Source organism: Pagrus pagrus (genome assembly GCF_965226575.1).
Source record: "Pagrus pagrus genome assembly, chromosome: 10".
In the NCBI taxonomy this organism is placed as follows: Eukaryota; Metazoa; Chordata; class Actinopteri; order Spariformes; family Sparidae; genus Pagrus; species Pagrus pagrus.
In genome coordinates, this window is record NC_140194.1 from 1,101,425 (window position 1) to 1,123,936 (window position 22,512).

General features: G+C 43.0%; 1 protein-coding gene across 3 annotated transcripts in view; it reads right to left on the bottom strand.

Moving 5' to 3' along the window:
* The window catches only part of znf609a (zinc finger protein 609a), a 41,815-nt gene extending 19,718 nt beyond the window's left edge, over positions 1 to 22,097 (bottom strand). Inside the window, exons 1-3 of one of the 3 annotated variants that reach the window (XM_084365054.1) lie at positions 21,661 to 22,097; positions 14,893 to 14,988; positions 136 to 984 (exon numbers count right to left, since the gene is read on the bottom strand). In XM_084365054.1, coding sequence (XP_084221180.1) covers positions 136 to 864 — 729 coding nt within the window. In that variant the 5' untranslated portion in view covers positions 865 to 984; positions 14,893 to 14,988; positions 21,661 to 22,097. The remainder of the gene's footprint in view (positions 1 to 135; positions 985 to 14,892; positions 14,989 to 21,660) is intronic. The other 2 variants (XM_084365053.1, XM_084365055.1) reach the window with 2 other exon arrangements.
* Positions 22,098 to 22,512: the final 415 nt, after the last annotated feature.

Genomic DNA, 22,512 nt, shown 5'->3' on the forward strand with positions numbered 1-22,512 from the left:
AGGCTGAATCAAGGGAAGTGTGGCAAAGTGATCCATTAACACCAAGAATTTTACTGAGAAACATGCCCATGTGTCCTTTAGCAAGGCACACAGCACCAACCAGAGCAAGAAGTATTAAAACATGTTTCCTCTTACCTTCACACCAACGACTTTCTTCAGATTTCGGCATTCACCGTTGTCCACCTCCTCTTGTTCTGTTGTCATGGCGACAGGCTGGCCAATCCCTGCTGAGTCCAGTGCCATATTCCCGAGCTGCTCGGCTGCAGCTAACTCAGGGTTTTGTTGGCCCTCAAAGGGGCCACTGCGAGGGGCCCCTAACGGCAGGATGGGGGCCACAGACTCTTTTTCAGTGTTCACCACTCCTGTGGCCACAACCTCCATTTTCTCCTTTTTAGTTTTCCCAGACACCCCATCTTTGTCCTTTTTCACAGCAGGGAGGGTACGGGAGGGTTTACTAGACTTGTCAGTTCCCTTACTGGGGGTAGAGTTGGGATTCTGGGGTGGAGGGTCGCCGGGGGCCCGTCCCTGAACCTCCTTCTTAGCTCCGTCTGAGACTGGGGCCTTAACACTCTCCTTAGAGTTTTTACTACGTTTGGATTTGGATTTGCTCTCTTTGCCCTGCGCAGCGGCTACAGGACTAACAAACTTTATATTGTCAGGTAAAGCAGCCACAGCGCTGGGAGGGGCCGCCATGCCCCCTCCCTCCTTACTGCTCGACATCTCTAGTTTGTCCTTCTCCAAGTCAGCGTCTAGGTCAATGATCAGATTGCCAACACCGATATCCCACTCATCGCCACTGTCGTACGTGTCCACCGCGTTGGAGTCCACACCTTTCCCGCCTGCAGGGCCGCTGCTGAGGGACATCTTAGTAGGAGCGTCCCGGAGCGCCGCAGGAGGGCCACAGGAGGGCCACGCTCCTCCCAGCCGCAGGACGCCTCCTCAGGGCTGGACCCCGCGCCTCCACCCTGCTCCCCACATCGCCTCCTGCACACAGGACAGACAACAGGTCAGACTACAATAATGAGGACAAAACAAATGATTATTTTCATTATTGATTAATCCCTCAGTTATATTTTTGATTGACTGAATAATAACTTTGAGTAGGAGTAGGACAGTGCTAATCCTGCTGCTAATAACAAGACCTCAAACACTCAGACAAAACACAGAGCAAACACGCCGACAACACGGAGCAAACACCGAAAACTCCTCCGGGAGGCTTCCACAGCAAACACACACCAAACTACACTGAACAACACTGTCTGTGAAATATGGTGAAGCTTTTTCCATGCAACAATTGTTTGTTTGTTGTGTATGCTGTTGTGATTATATCTCAAAGCCACAACAACAGTCTGTCTGATCTTCATGTGCTTCACTGTGATGTAAATGACATGTTTGGTCTCTCTTAACCTGCCGATGTTAGCAGCAGATACTTGTGGACAAATCGTCCGATTTAAGAGATGTTGAGTGAGGAGAAACTTAAACTTTGTGAAACACATGGTTTCAATTGATTTCACCATTTCCACTCAAGTTATGAAAAACGACAACATTTTATTGATGCTAAACATGTCAAATTTTACAAATACAGTAAACAGTAACCAATATAGGCTACTTCTTTGTCCCCGTTGAGAAAGTCCCCAGACTCCCTTAAAAAATGTCTCAGTTTAGTGAGTTGTTGGGTTAGGAGACACTTCATAACTCGGTCTCTGACTAATTCTTCATCATTTGGGCCTTCTTGTAAATTCAGCAAATGTTCTACATGAACTCCTGTCTTTGTGTAAAAACATGGTGTCTGTCTGTCCCACTGATGGACGGGTTTATTTGTGTTTAGAGCAGGAAGTGAGATCTGATCACACAAGGTCACTCAGATGCAGGTTGAAAAGGTGCCTTTTAGCCAACTATGACACAATTACACTGAATATCAATATTTAAAGTGCACTTCCCATAGCAAAATACAATACAGGAAACGATCTCAATAAGCCAGACTTTGGTTACACAAATTAATATGCAAGATGAGAAGCGTGCTGTTGCAGAATCGAGGAGTCCTGGGGGCTCTGAAGGCATGTTTGTTGTGACCAGGTCAGAGAGAGAGCAGGTCTGTCACTTCCTGTTGTGTGTCTCCTGGAGACAGGACTAATAAACCTCCTCCACCCACTTCAGTAGTCTAACATAAAGGCTGTATTGACGAGAGATCAGAGCCATTCACTCGGAGGCTTTTTCTCAGCTTTTTTCTGCAACAAACAGCATGAGGCAGCAGACGCATCCCTCCTCTAAAGCCTCCTTTAGGCCACTTATCATATGAATGAAGCAGTGTGACCCCTGACCTCCTCCGACAATACGGGACTGTTGGCAGAGCCATGGGAGCGGATGGGAGGGGGTTGGGTTGTAATGTTAACAGCCTACAACCCGACTGACTCAACGCTGATGCTGATCAAGGTTGTAATTAACACAGCATGAAGCAAAGAGACAACGCAAGACGCTGAACTTCTACTCTGAGAAAGTGCTTATGAGAGCCTTAATTGTAGTTGTGGAAGCTTGTTTCATTTAAATTTCATTTGTTTCTCATTAAGTTGAAAATTGCAGCAGGTGGGCCTCAGGTAGCAACACACAGGTAGCTGTTACTATGTGTGTGTGTGTTGACTGTCAAACGCCACGTTATGAGAGTGATGCGGTTGCCGGAGCTGATCGTGGCCGTTCTAGACAATGCTCGTGTTTCCACGGGCTACGCCGCAGCAAGTTTCAGCAATGTTAGCAGATCAAGCCAGACGGGATGTCAGACAGTGGAATCAAGTGGTTATCCCTTGTGCAGGAAGACGATCAGCTGACTGGTACCAGAGGAAACTCCATCAGCATCGATTTATTTGTGAAGAGGATATACTCTGAACATATTACAGACTCTGAACTTTATAACAAACTGAATCTCTATCTTTTGTTGTTCATTGTTGAAGGCTGGTATTTTATGTTGAACTTTGTAATTTTAGTTTTGTGTGATGTATGCTGTGTATTAAACAACAAATATTGTTTCTGAATCTCTAAAACCTCAAATACAGATGATCCACTGTTAGGATTGCAGATTCAAGCACACAACTTAAAATATAATATTAGCTTCAATAAGGATGTAAAACTGTCAGATACAAACACTGTGTTTGGATTTCTACTGATTAAACAATCGTCAAATACTTGTAGCTTCTTAAAAGTGATGATAAAATACTTTTATTATTTTCAAGATTTCCAAACATTTTATAGACAAAGAAATAATCAACAAATTGAGAAAACAATCACGGATTAATTGAGGAGCAAAATAATCATTAGTTGCATCCTACACTGGTTACATAAATATTTTATCTTATTTTGAAGCTACTGTGGAAGAAATTCTTGAGAGAAACGAGAAACTTAGAAAAATAAAATATCGATCCTGTGAAGATTCTGTCAACCAATAACTTTAATAGCGACTAATAAGAGCAGCTGAGAAATCTGTTATTGTAGCTCAAACCTTATTATTATTTTTTGACAACCGATCCATCCTCAACTTGACTGAAGCCTTTCAGCAGGACAGCTTCAGTGCTACAGCAGTCTGAGAACTGGTCGTATTAATTACAACTCTTCTACTTTAGATAATCTGTTTTAGCCTCCATCATTCACACCCACCTCATCTGTTTCAGTAACTCTGACAATCACAAACATCTGCCAAAATTATCTCTCCGCCTGAGGAAGGCATGTTTCCACCCACCACTGAGCCTGTTTGTCTGTCAGAAGGATCATTTGAAAACATATTAGCAGATCGCCATGAAATCCAGTTGACAGGGAGCTTTGATCGGAGGAACAGCTGATTAGATTAAGGCTTGACTTGGATTTCCACTGTTGGACAAATTTAGATCTTTCTGGCTCAAACAGAGACAAAGATCTGATTCTGAGTCCTGTTGGGACATTTTACACAGGGAGGAAATCCATTTCTTACACTCTCAATGATATTAATGATGTTTTTAGGCTGAACAGCCTGGAGAACTGTTCAATTTAAGTGAAATTTTGTGTCCAAAAAAAGAGGAAGTTAACCGTATTACTATGTATAACATTTTCCATAATAGGGTATAGCTGAAGCATTCCCCTGTATAAACACCAGAAGGAGCTTAACGCCAGGTTCAGACAGGATGCGGAAGCGCCCCGGTCGGCTGCGAAGCGCGGAGTCATTTTCATTTCAGCGCCCATGTTAACCGATGGTGTCGTTCAGATAGCAAGCGCCGCGGCGCTCTGCTCCGCTGCCGGTGCGCGCTGTGCAGCGATCGTTTCGGCGTCTGGTCTAATTTTTTTGCGTGCCGCGGCCGAATGTGTCAAGCCGGGCAGGGTGCCAAATAAAGCAACAACGAGAAATCCTGTCGATTTTCAAATGAAACACATTTCAAAATAAAACTATTTTCACCCCGTTTGACAGAAAACTACTCATTACCATGAAGTGGACATACATTTACAGTTGTCAGGAAAACATGGCGTTGTGATTTTATGCGGTTATTTACTTTTCTATGGTGAAAAAACAGCTCCAAGTGTGACTACAGAACAGCTGACGAGCAGAGCCGTTTGCCGACCAGCGCAGAGAAATTCGTGTCTGGTGTGAACAGAAGGGCCGTGGCTCACGCGAGAATTTCCGAGCGCGGCGCTTCGGAGCGTTTTGGCGTCCTGTCTGAACCTGGCGTAAGACTGTAACAAAAAGTCAAAAAGTCATTTAAACATTATTTTCTATATGAAAACAATTTCAGAAGCAATCATCTGGTGTAATTTCAAGCCATCTCTACTTTTCAGACCAGATTGACCTTTGACCCCCTCTGGCAGGAGAGTTACTTAACACCCTAACTGCTCCGCTTGGCCAATCAGGCGCTGAACCATGCTCAGCCCGTGCTTGAGTGGCTGAGAGGCCAGATGGTCGGACAGGAGGGGGGCAGTGCTAATCCTACTGCTAATAACAAGACCTCAAATGCTCAGACAAAACACAGAGCGAACACGCCGACAACACGGAGCACTTCTGGGAGGCTTCCACACCAAACTACACTGAACAACATTGTGTTTGTGAAATATGGTACAGCTTTTTCCATGCAAACAATTGTTTGCATGCTGTTGTGATTATATCTCAAAATTGGTTTGCATCAGTTGAATCACAAAAACCTTAGCTTGCAGCGATGTGTCGCAAGAGTACTCACTTAACCTTAGCAGTTGTGTACATGGCAAAGGTTTATGCTGAACAGCACAGCGGCCAGTGGACGGATGGGCCGATGGATAGTTAAGAGGCTGTAATCAATTAGCAAAATAATTTTCTGTTGCTTGAATGATAGACCAAATCTTTCAAGTTCAGCACACAGAATTAAAAAACTGAACTATGTGTAATGTTTTCTTCTCTGACCAGATTTCCTCATTAATAATATCATATAACAAAAATAATTTGTTTTATTCAGGCAAAGTTCTTATATGATTTCAAATATGCAGCCTGTCTGATTGAGTCTGTAATTGTTATCATTTCTGCACTACAATTAAACGGACAAGTACCTGCTACTGGAGAGGCCTGTGTGAGCGGACTGGGCTGTATCTGTGTATGGCAGCTGTGTTTTATGTTAAGCAACAAACATAAATAAGTCTACAGAGTGCCCATGCTGAGCCTCTGGTGTTCGGACTAACACACTAATTCCTGAACTGTTTGTATTAAAAATGACCGAGTGGATTAGCTGGTGGCGTCCAGACTGCTGAGCTGTTCTCAGATCAGACTTTCTGCTCAACTGCCTCTAATGCCACACTTAATTAAAGGCAGCATCGTGGCAGGACCTCCACAGGCTGCCCACTCCTCTGAGCACCCTGCCCTGCTGTCAGCCGGAGAAGAGCCTCTTTATATGGAAATGAGCCTGAGACGCCATGGCCCTGCCGAGCTCGGCCCGGCCCGCTTCTCACAGACAGCAGGACAAATCATCCAGGCCGCACTGATGGAAACTTGGCCCGGATGATTCCACAACTCAACACAGACGAGCCAGCAAGCATCTTCTGGCTCTGCTGGGCTATAAACTACATGTCGCAGGCAGGCAGGGTGAATCCTCGCCCACATATTAACACACTGTCAGTGCTCCTGATGATTTACACCAGGCTGTGCAGCGCTGCAGGAGGAGGAAGACGAGGCTGGGAACCTGCCTGCTTCAGCTGAGCGACTGCTGCTACTCTGGCTCTGTGTGGACTGCTGGTAAACTGGCTCTGGGTAAAAGCAGCTCCATTTGAACTGGTACAGAAGTGTAATTACAGCTCTGCTTTCAGTGGTGGAAAGACATCAACCCCACAGATTTTAGAGATACTGATTATTATTCAGCACATTTTAGGATCAAAGATTCCTACTGCTGCTGAAACTATTAGTTAGGGGTCGACTGATATGGCTTTTTCAGAGCCGATACCGATACTGATTATTAGAAATCAAGGGGATCAATAACCGGGATTTGGAAACGATGCACATCGGCAATAAAAATAAAAATCCTAGCGTCAAAATTTAGAACAATCAGTGATGGAAAGTACTTTATACTTCATTTCCACTACATTTATGTGATATACTTAGTTACTTTGCAGATTCATATCAGTTTATTGTTTATAGGCTTAGTAATTGTGAGGTATGTTATACTGCCATTCCAGTGAGCAGACCTGCTCTTTCTTATTCACAATTTCCTCTCTGTCAGCACTAATTTTCTCACTCTGGTGTCAATGGGTTGTGCTTAAGCTTTTCTCGCGGTTAGTTTGTAAAACACTTGGTCAGCAGCGTGCCAGATTGTGAGTTGTAGTTGCCCCGGTGGTCGCGCCGACCACTTTGGCAGTCGCAGCTTCAGTGTCTCGTAGTGGTAGGTAGAGCAAACAGGGCAGGTGGCAGAGCAGCAGCAGGGAGAGCCGGCCTATCCACTCTACCTAACGAGCCCGGACACACTCCGGCAGTGAAGAGAGGCTCCGGTGGATGTGGGACACAAGGAGCAGCAGAGGACCAGGACAGAGGCCGAGGGGTCGGTGTGTTTGCTGGTGTATCAGACTGGAATAAAAGCAGACATTACCAGAGCTACTGTGTGAGTTAATAGTTTTACAGGCGGCGTATGGCTGGTCTTGTGAACTGTGTTCCATAGTAACACCTCTGACTCGCTCCTCTGTTGTTGTCGGTCACATGGTGATGGTGCAACACAACCACACACCTGATAAATGGTTGGCTGTGTTGCTTAAGAAAATGTAACTGACCCTCTGTTGCCAGGACTAACCACTGACCAGCATGTCTGTGGTTTATTTGCCTAACTGGACAGATTTGAATTTCAGTCACTGCCTACTTTAGCTGCCTGCAAGTTGTTTTCTTCAGTCTGAAAACTCTTGAGGCTGCCAAAGACTTCTTCATTACATTGTGCGGAGCATGAGTAGAGAATATTATGAACAGATGATTAGTATAAATACTAAATGTGTGGTTCTTCTTCAAGCTTAAAGGAAGGGAGACAGTGAAAAGGAAAGAAGGATTTATCACTGGCTTCAAATACCTGTGTTGACAGCAAGTCACAGAATATATAGTCAAGTCAAACAGCAAAGGGGACAACATGGAGCTCATCTATCTGGATGCAGAGCGTTATCATTCAAGGAACAGTTCAACATTTGGGAAATTTGTTAATTCACTTTCTAGAAATGAAATGCGTTTAAATAATTAGCAGAGCTTTGCTAGGGGCTGTTCTTGGATAGTACTGTGTGGAGGAAGAGTGTTTACAGCCGCTCCTTCGACCACTACACAAGACGTGTCATAAGATACAAATGCAAAGCCCTGCCACGGTGGACTGGTGTGACAAATCAAACTGAGTCGAGCCGAGAAAGCACCTGTGTGGAAAAGCTCCAATATAAGCTTTATTGATCTTGTCATCTCGCAAAAAATTTCCAAACATTTACAAAAATGTCAAACTATTCCTGAACCACAACTGGAGCCTTTGGTTAAGAGTAGAGACTAGTGTGACGAACGTCTCTCTTTAGTTCTCTTCCAACACTTTTAAAGTCAAAATAGTTTCAGCAGCTTGTTCATCAACACAGCATCGCCTCTTATGTTTTAGTGTTCTTTGCGGTATAAACAGTTACTCACAGAGGCAATTAATGTTTAACCGTCAACTAAAAGTTACACCAGCACTTAGTCAAAATAAGTTTAACATTTCACCAACAGAACACGGCAGGAAATCAGTGTGATGGCAACACAGCAGCTGAGCAAGGTGTCAAAACAACGTCTGCTCAGGGAGAGCTCAGTGTTTCAGCATCAGTGCAGGCAGCTCTGGGATCAGCGCTCAGACTGTTTCACACAGCCGTCCCGCTCCGGCTCCATCCCCACTTTAACCCCTGAACCGCCACAGTACACCAGGCCTGAGTCACAGCAGGGCTGCTGAGGTAGGCTCAAGATACTCTATGGCCCTTAATTGACTGTACACTAAATAAACCCAAAAAGAAAATGAACTGTTTTAATAATTTTGTCCACTGGCTTTCTATGTATCAAACAGTTGATTTTTAACTAACATTAGCTTGTAATATTGGTTTATAAAACACCAAATTGCTAGTTTCTGATCTGCTAGGTAGTGGTTGTTTGTCCCATTTTGCCTATAAAATGGGACAAACCTTCAAGAACCTCACATATCATTAATAGTCGTGGATGGTGTTTACGTTACGACCAGACATTTCCAATATGATGTCTTCAGCTGTGGTGATAAAGAACTCTGCTTCATTACCTGGACACTAGAGGAGCTTTATTGGCTAAATTTAGCAACCCGTGCTCCTACCCTGCCAGTCTGCACTGATATTAGAGAGCTGGCACTAAGAGCAGCAACTTCACTGCTGGACTTGAAATTTCAGGGTCATCTGACGAAGAGAGAGAATGCAACAATGAAATACTTCAAAATGCAGGACTGTCATGCACAAATCAGCATTAACAACATAACATTGCTAGCTAGCCAGTTAGCTACCGAGAAATCAGGAAACTAGTAGTGACTGTTTTATACTTGCTATAAAGAGAAAGACCACAGTACATTGAAACTTCAGAGAGTTTTTTTATACATCTACATGTCTTAAATAAAGTCCCTGATAGCGTATATTTAATATGTTTTCTTACATCAGCTCATTTGTATCCTTTATTTTTACATTTCACTTTCATATTTGTCTTTTAATGATATTTTTATGTACTGTGTGAAGAACATTGAACTGCAAATCAATTTTACTGACCCTTTCAACATCCTACTTCAACAACTGTTGGTCTTGTTGACAAAAAGAAAAATATAGAATGACACCAGCCTTTAAATACCAATAACACTGGCAACAGTTGTATACACTGGTTGGGCCGATGAATGGCGCCATCATCCATTCCCGATGGTTGACAGCCATTGACCACTGAGCCCTGACCATGGTAACATCCGGGTTTAAAATGCATCCAACTAGAGAGAACAATAAAGTAGTGTGTCACCTCAGAGTTGCCGTAAGGCAGGAGAAGTTGTTGTTTGTGACGTGTGGGAGAAGAAATGAAAAGTATGCTGCTGCTCAGTAAACTAACGCTACGTCTCCATGTCCTGTTTATTATTTTCTTATTTAACCTGCCAGTTAGCCGAACCCAAGACACTCTTGTTTCTTTTTGGTGGGTCGCAGTTAGTGTGTGTCTCTCAATCGTGATGTTGTTATTCACAGATTTCTAAGCTTAGCTTCCATAGTTCATCTACCAGGTTAACTATGTTCATAGCTTCTAAAGCTGAACACAGCTATGATAAGGACATGTGCTGCGGAGACAAAGATGCTTTCAAACCCAGCATGAGGATGTATGTTGGTGGTAATGGGAGACAGTTTTCTCTGCTGGGTGAGACAGTTGGAGGTTGCCATCAGAGCAACAAAGGCTGTGACTACAGTGATGGGCTAATGAGCAAATCCTGCTTTACGGCAACACTGAGGGGACACACTCTCTCACATTTTACTACCCGTAAGTTTCACCAAATACAAAAATACAGACTGTTCAAAGATTTGGCTGGGAACAGTTTCTCTTTGGTTTGTTCGCGGCCGTTGTTTTCCCACTAACTATCTGTGTAGATATTTATTTGCAGCAGCGGCTCAAAGAGGAGAAAGACAGGGTCATACTGTGTGAATCAATGGGTAAATCTCATCTCTGACGTTTTTGTGGTAGCCATTTGATTCTTATTATGATGACATCAATCACCACCAGTCAGAAGACTGATAAAATATACAACCTTAAAATACATAGTTACCCACTGCCAGCAGAAAGTACACCTTTTATTTGAAATGATTTTCACAGTGCTGCAACCTTCAGGCAAAAAGCACCGAGGGCATTAATACAAACTGCTGCAGCAGCGTGTGAGAGCTGTCAGCACTGAGACTGACCATCCTGCTGTCAGTAAATCACAACCAACTGGGACACAGCAAAGGCTTTCTCCAGCCACTACTTTGTTTCCCAGCAGCAGCAGCACCAACGTGCATCTGTATACCAATGAGACCGGAAGGCTGAAGGAAGTGAAAGTTAAACCACAACACCTGAGCCTCTGAATCAAGTCCCTCCACTCTCTACATAAAAGGGGACATCCTCCATTTTGTGGATATGGTTTTCTTGAGAAAAAAGAAAACCTTCCCCTGCAAGCTCTGTCATGCAGCTGTCACTGCCAGCAGTGGAAACACCCGCATCCTGTTTCAGCACATAAAGACGAATATGTGATAAGAATGTGTTCGGTACAGTTTAGCAGAAAAGCACACGTGAGGGCTCAGAATAATGTCAAATCGGACTTAAACAAATGTTAACATTAACTGGAAAAAAATGTAATTGTTCTGAGATTCCTGATACACACCATTCCTTCAGGTTTAATAAACAAATGCAATTTTAAATCTCAGTTTCACATGCTTACCATGTCTTCAACCTCTTTAAACTGATTCTCCACCATGGAGGCACAGAAGCAACTCTGACGCCTTGAAATGTGAATCCTAGACAGGCATAAAAACAACAACCCGCAAACTCCACAAGCAACACAATGAGCCGTCTAATATGAAAGGCCTGGAGCCTTCGACTGCTGCCCGAAAAAGAAACCAAACCATGAAACTGTTCTCGATCTCGTCTCTGTTGTTGAGTCTCATCCTCTTATTCTGGATCGACTGTTTACCTGCTCAGACACACAGCTGCAGGGTCCAAAACGCTTCATTTAAGTCTTATCACAGTTAAGGGTAGGCTATTATATCACAGTATTTATTATTTAATTATTTATTCACTATTTTAAGTTCTGGGCGTAGCCAGTCCTGTCCCTTCATTTAAATAAGAAGTTCATATTTTGAGATTATTATGCTTTCACAACAGCATTTCCAAAGTATATTATATGTCAGCACATGAGAGTAGGTCTTCTGCCACTGAAGCTCTTAACAAGCTTTGAGACAGAGTTTGAACCACATATATGAAGCTAGGGCTGCACGATAGGTGAAAACATGATACTCCGATACTTTTGACAGACATAACTGCTATATGATTCAGAATCAGTGGGAAGGATCTTTTTTGCCCACAGAAAAGAAACACAGCTGCCAAACTCCCGAACCCGAACAACTACCACCACGTGCTGATTCACAATAAATAAATCGGTGCCAAGTTTTGGTACCTGAGAGAGCATCTACGGCAACATTATAAAAGTATATTCACAAATGATCCTTTCAAATTCACATAATTATCATAAAACCACATACGTGCTCATATTTACTGGCATATAGAGTATTTAATATGCTCTGTAAACTGACGACTTCACATTGCACTTCACGTTCACACTGCAATTAGGGATGGGCATTTCGGGTGATTTTCTAACCGAGTACCCGAACCTGGTCCTAATCGAGTAACTGAGTAATAAAATATATGACTCATAAATGCGCTCTGTCCATCAGACAGCGCATTGCTGACACACGGCGTCGTCAGACAAAATATCAGGTGGTTAATAAGAGTAGATTGGAGTTTAAGATGCACATATGAGTTTATGACTGGGAAAAAAAAAAGTTTCCCCTCTGGACGGAGCGCATTTATACCCCGGGATTTTTTTAAATTTTTTTTTCAGTAATTAGCGGTGCTTATGCTTTCGTGTTTCTTGAACCTTAAGTGGTTTCGCATCGAACTCGTTGAGTGGTTGTAAGCCAGTTTAAGGTTACAAATGCGGTGACATGCTGCTATTCCGACATGCCGCTATTTAGACAGTGACCTGTAATTGTCGGAATAGCGGCATTAAAGTTATTTTTCAAGCGTCCCACTATTTCGACATTGTTTTTTGCCATTGTCGGAGACTTGTCGGAATAGCGGCATGTCTAAAGAGAGACATGTCGGAATAGCAGGCGGACCCCGAAATATTGCATACATGTTAATTTACGCATTATTTATTAGGATTTACGGGAGATTTCCTGATAGTAGTGATCACACACGGCAACAGAGCAACCATCTTGATGTAAATAAACGATCTTTGGCAGATCATGTTTTCCCATTGGATTTTAGCCCGTCATGTGACGGCACACGGGTCCCTATTGGACAGGCTTGACTGCTCGGCTTCTGGGTAAGCTAACGTTACAAACACACCGGTGGGGTCGGTGTAAAGGCTGAAATAGACGAGAAACAGAGCGACTATACACCCGGCATCGCTGACAATGAAATAATCCTAGGTTAACCGGTTAATAATTCGTAACCGATTAGCAGATTGTCTACTCGGGTACCCGAGTATCCGAGTAACCGTGCACATCCCTAACTGCAATACTCCGCCTCCGATTGGTTGGCTTCGTTCTCTATGCTTGACTCACACAGTAGCTCTGGTATTGTCTGTTAAGGGCTTTTTATTAGCCGTAGTTTTGCAGATATACACATCGACCTCTGTGGCCTCTCACTCGGTCTCCTGCTGCTCTTGCCGAGGTCATTCATCCTCCTGAGCCACTCTTCACTTTCAGAGCGTCTCTGGGCTCGTTAGGCAACCCTCCTGACCGCTCTACCTTACTATGTGAGTTAATAGTTTGAGTCAAGCATAGAGAACGCAAGCAACAAAGCCAACCGATCAGGGGGCGGAGTAGGGCTGGTCATGCAAGCAGATAAGTGGGTTCATAATGACGCAGTCCATGACTTTGATGCTTGTAAAGTCTTTTTTTTCTTCTAAACATCTCCTGTCAGTCTCTTCTGACAACAATCCACCAAAATGGCAACAAAAATGTGTCTAAAGACAAATGGCATTCAGTTTTATGTCGGACACAAATCCTGATTGCTCAGGCAGCGGATTTGTTCACCTCTGTAATTCAGGACATGAAGAGTGAGGAGTGCTGACTGCCTGTATCAGCAGTCATGTTCAGCCTGCATCCATCAGAACTCCCTCTCTACCTGACATTACAGAGGACACTCCATCTTATTGATTATCCAGCGGGTGTGTAGCTCTGTCAGCTGATCTGCTCTCAGCACACTGCAGAGCTTCAGCAGCAAAGTGCTCAACAACGAAACACAGGAGCCCTTCAGAGACCTGCTACAAATCTGGACCTCACTCCACAAGCTAATGTCTGCATACTAATGAGGAAAATTAGATTTTCTTATAAACAAATTACACAGCAAACACAACCTGACCAGCTTTTAACTGTCATCACATCTGGCACATGAAGAAACATGTCCAGCTGTCAGCTGTTGATTAGGAAGAACATTTTTAAGTGATTTGATCTGAAAAAGGATCTGGCTATAGATCTAAAGACGGACAGATACAGAAAACACATGAAACTGTATTTAACCATAAAATCACTTTGTTTTAGAGCCTTCAAAGCCTTTAATGTGCTGAATGAAAAGTGCAACTGTGATTTCCATCCTCTGATCCTCGTCTTGATTTGTTTTGACCCAAAAAATCTGAAAATTGTTCACAATTTCCCAGAACTGAGAGTAACATACTCAAATTACCTGTTTTGTCCGACCAATTGTAGAAAATCCAAGATATTCAGTTGCATGTAAGAATCTGGAACCAGTAAATTCATGATTTTTTGCTTGAGAACCAACTCTATTAATGCTAAATCACTTATCAGAAGAGTTGCCAATTAATTTTTGTTGACAGACCTCATAGTTTCCACTGTGTAACATCTAGAGCTGTAACCATTAGTCAATTAATTGATTAGTCAATCGAAAGAAAATTAGTTGTTAGTTTCAGTCATTTGCTTCTCAAATGTGAGAATTTGCTGATTTCTTTGTCATTTATTACAGTAAATGAAAAGTCTTTGGGTTTTGGACTGTTGGACAAAAGAAACAATCTCAGCAGAGCATATATTAGGGCTAAACAATATATTGCTTCAGCGTCCACATCAATGTGCGCATGTGCATTAGTCACATCGCAGGATGTGCAATGTCAAGTAAAGCTAACTTCTACATCATGCTACAACTTTTTGCTGCTTGATGCAAAGCGAAACTGGCAAGGAGCTCATTTTCCTCAACTAATCTACAAGACTTTTGTCCAGTTAAAGGTTCTTAAATACACGGATGTTTGTTGATGTGAGTGACGTGCAGGCTCTGCATAAACAGCTGACCACCAAGCACAATCATTCTTGATCATTTTTTGTAAACAAAGCTCACTCAGTGTAATGATTAATTCTCCCAAATTAAAGCTTTTCAAGTTAACTGGTGAATTGCATAATTTACATCATACATATCGCAGGTAAAGAAAATATCGCAGTGTCAGTTTTTTCCAATATCGTGCAGTCCTAGCACATTCCTCCACCAAAGCCCAACAGTCCTATTTATCCACATCAAATTATACTCACTCATAGATACCAGCCATCTAAATACACCCTATTTCCCTAAAGATCCCTGCACTATTCCCTGAGGAGTTAATTACAATGTGGGGGAAAATAACTTTCTCACAATGGTAAAGAAAGTACCTGGATCACCACCAGAAGTTAATGACGTCTATTCTGGGCTGAGACTCATCCTCTGTCCAAGTTTAGTGGAAATCAGTTCAGTATTTTTGTGTAATCCTGCTGACAAACCAACAAACCACAAACAGACACAGGTGAAGACAGAACCTCCATTGCAGTGGTAGCTGTTAATCGTGAAAATAATCGGCTAATTCATAATGAAATAATGTTCAGTTGCAGGCCGACAGTTAGCAACATCATCTCTCCACTGCAAACGTTGGTATATTCTTCATGTTGTCGGTCGTATGTTCATTGATTTTTGTTCTGTGAGCTCATTAGAGGAAGTTGCCGTGTCTAGAAATGATGTCATCGATCAGTATTTGTCTTTCTGCAACAGTGAGACTGTGGAGGGCGAGCCGACAGCCATCATCTTCTGCACCAGTCATCCACCACTCCACCACTCCACCCAGCCCTCCACCACTCCACCCGGCCCCGTCTTTCTCTTTTATCTGTCTCTCTCTGCTCTGACGCACAGTTCAGTCAGCGGTCAGACCAGTTAACCCTGAGAGCTGCACCGCCCAGGCCTTTATCTCCTTCTTTCCGGCTCTCTCAGGTCTTTTTTTATAAATAAAACGTACATTATCAAGGTGTTGGCAGAAACCACATTTCATACAACTGAAAAGACTCCCTGTGTTTTGTGTTTAACAGCTTTATCTCCCGCTGCTTGTCTAACTGCTGGTTAAACAGAGGCCTCAACAACAAACACAATAGAAGCATGATAAAATATGGTGCAGGACGGAGGTGCCGATCAGGGCTGCAACTAACGATTATTTTCATTGTTCATTAATAAGTCTATTATTTTCTTGATTAATCAATAAGTTGTTTGGTCTATAAAATGTCAGACAAAATGTTCATCAGTGTTTCATCCTCAAATGTCTTGTTTTGTCCACAACCCAAAGATATTTAGTTTACTGTCACAGAGGAGGACAGAAAACAGAATATATTCACAATTACGAAGCTGGAATCAGATAATTTCTCTGCTGCAGATTCTACATCAGCCAACAAGGGCTGATAAATGCCAAGCATGCAGGACACGCCGCAGAAACTAGGGCCACAGACGCTCACAGGTGGTTGACCATCGGTTACACAAAGCATCTACGAGATTTCAACTTGAATAATTACTGACACAATAACCGTCATCAGATTACGATTCAGTGTAATGTTGTAGGAATGACTTAAGTGATTTCTACATGTGTATGGATACAAATGGGTGTTGTCACGATTCTCAAAATCCACAGTTTGTCTCGACTTTTTGTTAAAGCATCGCTGGCTATGCTACTGTTAGACTACCACATCTGGACTGGTTATCAACTGTTACTTATATTTTCTAATTTGTCTTTAAAAATCCATTTTACACCAGCAGCTTGATTTTATCTTGGGGGTTTTGGAAGAAACACAGCAGGGTTATAGCCCGTGCTGCTTTTGAGTTAAATGATCGAAACTGAAAGCTCATTTTGATCAATTTTCTATTAATTAATCTGATATTATCTATTTCTATAGTCCCCAGCAGTCCGAGACCAGTCTAATCCCTCCTGACTGGACGTCCCCTTCAGTCCTCTGCTCTGATTCTCTGGAGCTGCTGATGTTTCATCAGCTCAGGTAACTCCACTGAGTCATTCAACACCGCAGCCGTCACTAAAGGACCTCCGGGGCTGATCTGGCAGCCTGTTTGGGGTGACGGCAGGTCATGGAAGTCTCAGCACCTCTCACCGTTCGGCAGTGCTTTCTTCCTGTCTGACCAGCCTCCCAGGAGGAGCAGACAGATCGTCTCATTTCAGCTTCCTGTTGGTGTCGTCCTCCAGGGCAGACGGGCTCAGCGATCCAGCTGTCAACCAGACCATCACAGAACCCTACGCTGGACTGCAGATAGTCCTCAGCTGTTAATGTATACGTCACGTGATATTAAAGTACTTATCAGGATCTGCAGTCAGATTAAAACTTGAAAATTACATCGACAGTAACAACAATATGTAAAGTCTGCTCGAATGGTGCATTTCTGTGTATGTAACTCCTGATGTGATGCTATCACAATGTTTTGCTTCCAACAATGATAATACTACAACACATTTGACTTCACTATGCATGATGTATCACCTCAGGTCCTCTACAATACATCACAGCGCCTGATGAACAAAGGAGAAAACACACCCATAAAAAAGGCAGACTCAAACCAGTGCTGTATCACTTATATAAAACTGTGGTAAACTCACAGAATGTATTTTTACCAACCATCAACTGGCAAACAGCTCTAATGCCTCAAATCTTCTAGGCATTAGAAAAGCCTTCAAAAGTCTGCAGGACGAGGGGCGTCCGAGTGGCTCAGCTGGTGGGGGACACGTCCCACATACAGAGGCACTTGTCCTCGCTGCAGGAGCCCAGGGTTCGAAGCACCGAGGCTACAACTAACGACTATTTTCATTGTTTCTGAATTAACTGGTGAGTTTTTTGGCATATAAAATGGCAAAAAATGCCAATCAGACTTTTCCAAAACACCAAGATGAATTCCTCAGACGTCTTGTTTTATCCACAACCCAAAAATATTCAGATTACTCATAGTGGAGGAAAGAAAACAGAAAATATTCACATTTAACAAGCTGGAATCAGAGAATAACCTAAAAAAAGTAATCCATGATCAAAACAGTTGCAGATTAATTTAACATTTGACAACAATTGATTATTGGATTAATTGTTGCAGCTCTACAGCACACTTCAGATGATACGTCCGCCCCTTATTCATGTGCGACTCTAAACGGTGTGATGAAACACTCGTCTCATCTAAATATTGCCTGTGAATATAAAAATGTTCGCACTGAATGTCAGATCATCAACATCTCTGCCATGAATTATCAAAACAATAAAACACTTGTCTCACTACATGTAAGCCTAATCAGCTCTGTAAATATTATTGGTCAACTGTGAGAAACAGCATCATGACGAAGTAGTGTAGAGCTGCAGAGACGTCCTGACCTACAGATCATGTTCTCCAGATGTAAGAGCACGTTTGGTTGGTGCAGACCCCAACAAATGTCACAGCATCAGGGTTTTAAAATAATTATTTATAATAATAATCAATTTTCAAAATACGTTAAACCATATTGTGCACATCATAAAATAGACTAAGGGACTGTTCATGACCGGATGTGTCTGGAGGTCATGTGTACTCTAATCTAAATGTCAACCGTTACGGATTCAGCATCTTAACCCCCAGATTCGTCTTCGTTATCTGATATCTGAGTTACTTTGCAGATTCACATAATTCAGTGGTGACAGGCTGTTTACTCGTACATCGGATAATGTTGTGGGTGGGACATTTAGTGAGACCACGGAGTGCTGACTACAAACAGAGAAAGAATACTGCATCAGAGCCAAAGTAGCACATTGTTAAATTATTTAATTTAACCAACAATCAGACATGAAAAAGACTGTTGGCCTCGATAATCGGACAGGATGATAAACAGTCTACCCCCTAGTTCTAGACGATGCTCGTGTTTCCACCGGCTGTGGCATGGCACATCTCAGCAGCGTCCCAGAAGCGTCTCTCCGCTCTGTTTCGTGGAGAAAACGCAGCACGTTGTTCTTTGATGGAAGCCGACCACAGCTGCGTTAAGCTGCACGGAGCAGATCGAGCCAGAGAGGAAGTCAGACAGCGACGTGGTGCATCTGGTCAATTTTCAAAATAAACACCCTGTGCTGACTCGGGATCTACAATAACAATAACCACACTTCAACAGACAAATAATGAAATGATTTAACTACGTAACCTACTCAACCACAGAAGAAGCACAACAATCAGGGAAAATCAGGAAACACACACAATCTGAGCAAGTCAACGTCATCAGGAAGACGTGACGCTCTGCTTCTGAAACGTCCCAGTGGGTTAGAAGTCATGTAAAGGGTGGGTAACAACAGCGTCACACATCGCAGGTAACAGAGTGGAATCAAGAGGTAACTGACCCATCTCTTTAGATCTGACCTTTTACAGCCAGAGCATGACCTTACAGCATCCACCAGGAATCTGAATCTGGATTGTAACCCATTTATAGTCTTTCCTTCTCAGCTCCTCTGGTCATTCTGACAAGGGCCCAGATAAAAAACAAGCAGAAAACCAATTAAAAAAAGTCTGTGTAGCTGGATAACGTTGGAACCTGGATAAATTACAAACACAAAGCTAGTTTCAGCAGGTTTTTGTGCTCAAACCTTCCCTGTATGTCCCTCTGTGATTGCCTGTCACCTGAAATACCTCAGACGACTCTTTCTCCTCTCTGCGGTTCATCACTTTTGTTTATATTTTTCAGTACCTGGTGCAGGAGGAACAGCTTTATAACAGTCCGTTTCCTTTTATTGTGTGCAACTATTACTGCTGTTATTCTCTAATGTCCGGTCACCATGTTTCCTCTGGTTTGCACTGATCGTTCATGCAATCCCACAACTGCCGCTGACATGGAGTACATATGAAGGAACAAAAGACCAATAGCACCGTAACTTAGTGCACCACACCTCCGAGTTAAAGTTCATCTTTATGTACAACTACACAACACACGTTCAATGGCGCACAATACTGAAAGAAGACAAATCATTCATCAAGTCACACTTGATAAACAGATCGACTCATACGAAGTCAAACAACTGTCAGACTCATTCAGACTTTACCTCCCACAACATTATCCGATATGCTGTATGTGTCAGTAGATTTGCTAGGAAGATAAACATGTGGTGCCTGCCTGCTGACTCCCTTTGTTCATTCACAGATAAAAAAGCCCATCGTTAATTAGTGTACTGTCAATGGAAGTGAAACGCAATGCAGCACTGAAGATGGATAAAATGAGCTCACTTTAGGTTAAAGGATAAGTTCACCCAAAAATGAAAATGCAGTTTTTAGCTGGGGACTTGTTTTAAAACGTAAAAAGGATGAAACCTAAAATGGCTCCATACAGCTTGTCCGGTTAATCCAAGTCTAAAGAAGACGTGATTTACACCCTCCACACAGGGTCAAGCTCGTGCCATCACTTCAGACACCAGCCGAGCTTTACAAAACCATTTTATTCATTTAATTGCTCTTTCCGTTTTAAAACAAGTCTCCAGCGACTTCAGTTATTAAGGAGAATGCTGCAACTCTGTTTTACTGTGAAGCTCCAGAAATGTCTTGTGGGCTAGAGACTTCACCTGACTCTCCATCAGCATGGTGGTGTGTAGATAATAACTGAATTTACACTTTTGAGTGGACTGTTCCTTTAAATGACCATCACACACACTGATGGACAAACTTTAAAAAGGCGTTTAAACCAAACTGCTTCAACTGACAAGTATTTTCATTCCTAGTTTATCCTCATAGACATTACAGGCCTTCAATCACAAGCTTATGTGATGCAATCTCACAATAATGATATTTACAAGTCTACAGGTCACATTAGTTGTAGCACGTTTTATTGACAGCAACGTTTCATATCTATTGTGCAACGAGCCACACAAAAAGTTGAACCTGCTAACCCTGTTCAGTAGATATGTAGCCTTCATTTACATTAGCCACGTTAGTGATCGTTGGATTGTTGCCTGTTTGGGTCGTTGGGACAATAAACAGAAGCAATGCTTCAAATGCTAACCATCTGTGGGGGTTAGCAGCTACCAACATACTCAAAGGAGCTAGAAAATTGTTGCAAACACAACAGTCCCACGGAGCTAGCTTAGCTAGCTGCCATTAGCTGAATTAATCGGGAGGCTAGCTAGCGGTGGCTGACTCGTCGGCCCTGGTTCTCACTGCCCGTTAGCACAAAGCTAACATGCAAACCAATAACGTCTTACGGTGGCTTTAGCTGAATAATATTGATTTCAAGCACACACAGTAACATTCACTTAAATGTCCAACATCGAATAATACGAAGGTATCTGTCCCAACTTGTGCAGCTAGTCCGAGGCCCACCATGGCCCGCTACAAAGCTAACGAGATCCATTATCGGACGCTGTGCTGGTTGGCTCTGAGGGTGAGATTTCAGTGTTCTCCGTGTAACTGCGATAAACCAGCGATTTCACGACAATCCCGTCAACACGTACAGCTGAGATCACACACGTCCAACATGATCCACACACAGACACACAGCGTTGGGCTGGTCGTTTATGTAACTGTTGACCTAACGTCCTATTTGTCGTGTGATGGACAATTACCGTTGCGGCGCTTTCAGCCTCCCTGTCAAACCTATAGATCCATTATCGGACAGTCGTTGAAATTTCCCCTACCCGGATGTTGTTTTACCCCATATCCAGTATTTATTACCCTTCCCAACCAAACTACAATGACATTAGAAGACATGTTGATCTGAACTAAGTTTAAATGCTGATCAGGAGTTAATACAATTCTTCAATAGCTTGAAAACACGTTAAACAACCCAGAGGTGGTTTCAACGGGCGGTTCAACTGATGTCAAACGGACATTGTAACGTAGCTGTTAAGAAGTGAGACAGGCCGTCACACACACACACACACACACTGAAACGTGTTGGTTAATATGTATTAAATGAATGTGGAGGAAGTGGATCAAAAATGTTCAGATATAAAGAAACAAGCGGGTCAGACGGGGACGTGTCCGATGATGGACGCATGCCCCTTAGCTCCCCGGTCTCTCCAGACAAAGACAGCAGCTAGCCTGCTGAGCTAACCTCCGGGAGAGCTAGCAGGCTATCCCGCGTTTCAAAAAAAGTGGATCCAAATCCAAGCCGGAGAGCCAACGTGTCCACTTACCCCGTTTGAAATCCCTATCCGAACAATGTTCATGTACACTCCATAGGTTCCGATAATCCCAGTGAAACAGTTGAGACAAGCTCCCAAACTGGTGGATTGAACAGGCAAGACCAGTCAACGTGCTCCCAGTTCACTGGACCGCAGCCATCACACGCTCACATCCCGGAGAAAACTGGAAAACAGCGGGAAACACCGACATTTTGGAGTCAGTTCTCGGGCCTGGACGAAAATAAAACTATCCGCAGGTATTCCATGAGTGGATGTGATATTCCCAGAGTTTCCACATCAGCGTTATTCCTGTTAACAGACACACAGACAGCAACAGACAGACAAACAGCACTGTGGGGCTAAATGGCTGTTAGGTACAATGCAGCCAAACCGCGGAACACTGGATCAATGGAGTCACTGGACCTGGACTTGGTTCCCTGGATTAGAGTCACTGACTGGACCTGGACTCAGCGGACGGAAGTCACTCGCATGGACTGGATTCACAGCAGCAGTGGAGGAGGAAGTACTCAGATCATTGACTTAAATAAGATCACAGTGACACCACACTGTGAAAATACTCTATTATATATACTCTGTCACAAGTAAAAGTCCTGCATTGAAAATGTTGTTAAAGGAACAGTTCATCCAAAACTCATCATTCAGTCCCCATCTCCTCCCTCCACGCTGATGGAGTCAGGGGAGGTCTCACAGTCCACAGAACATTTCTGGAGCTTCACAGCAAAACAGCGTCGCAGCGTTCTGCTGAACACCTGAAGCAGCTGGAGACTTGATGAAAAAAAAAAAAAAAAAAAAATATAACATGGCTCATACAGCCCAGAACAAACCTTCTCTAACAATCACAAC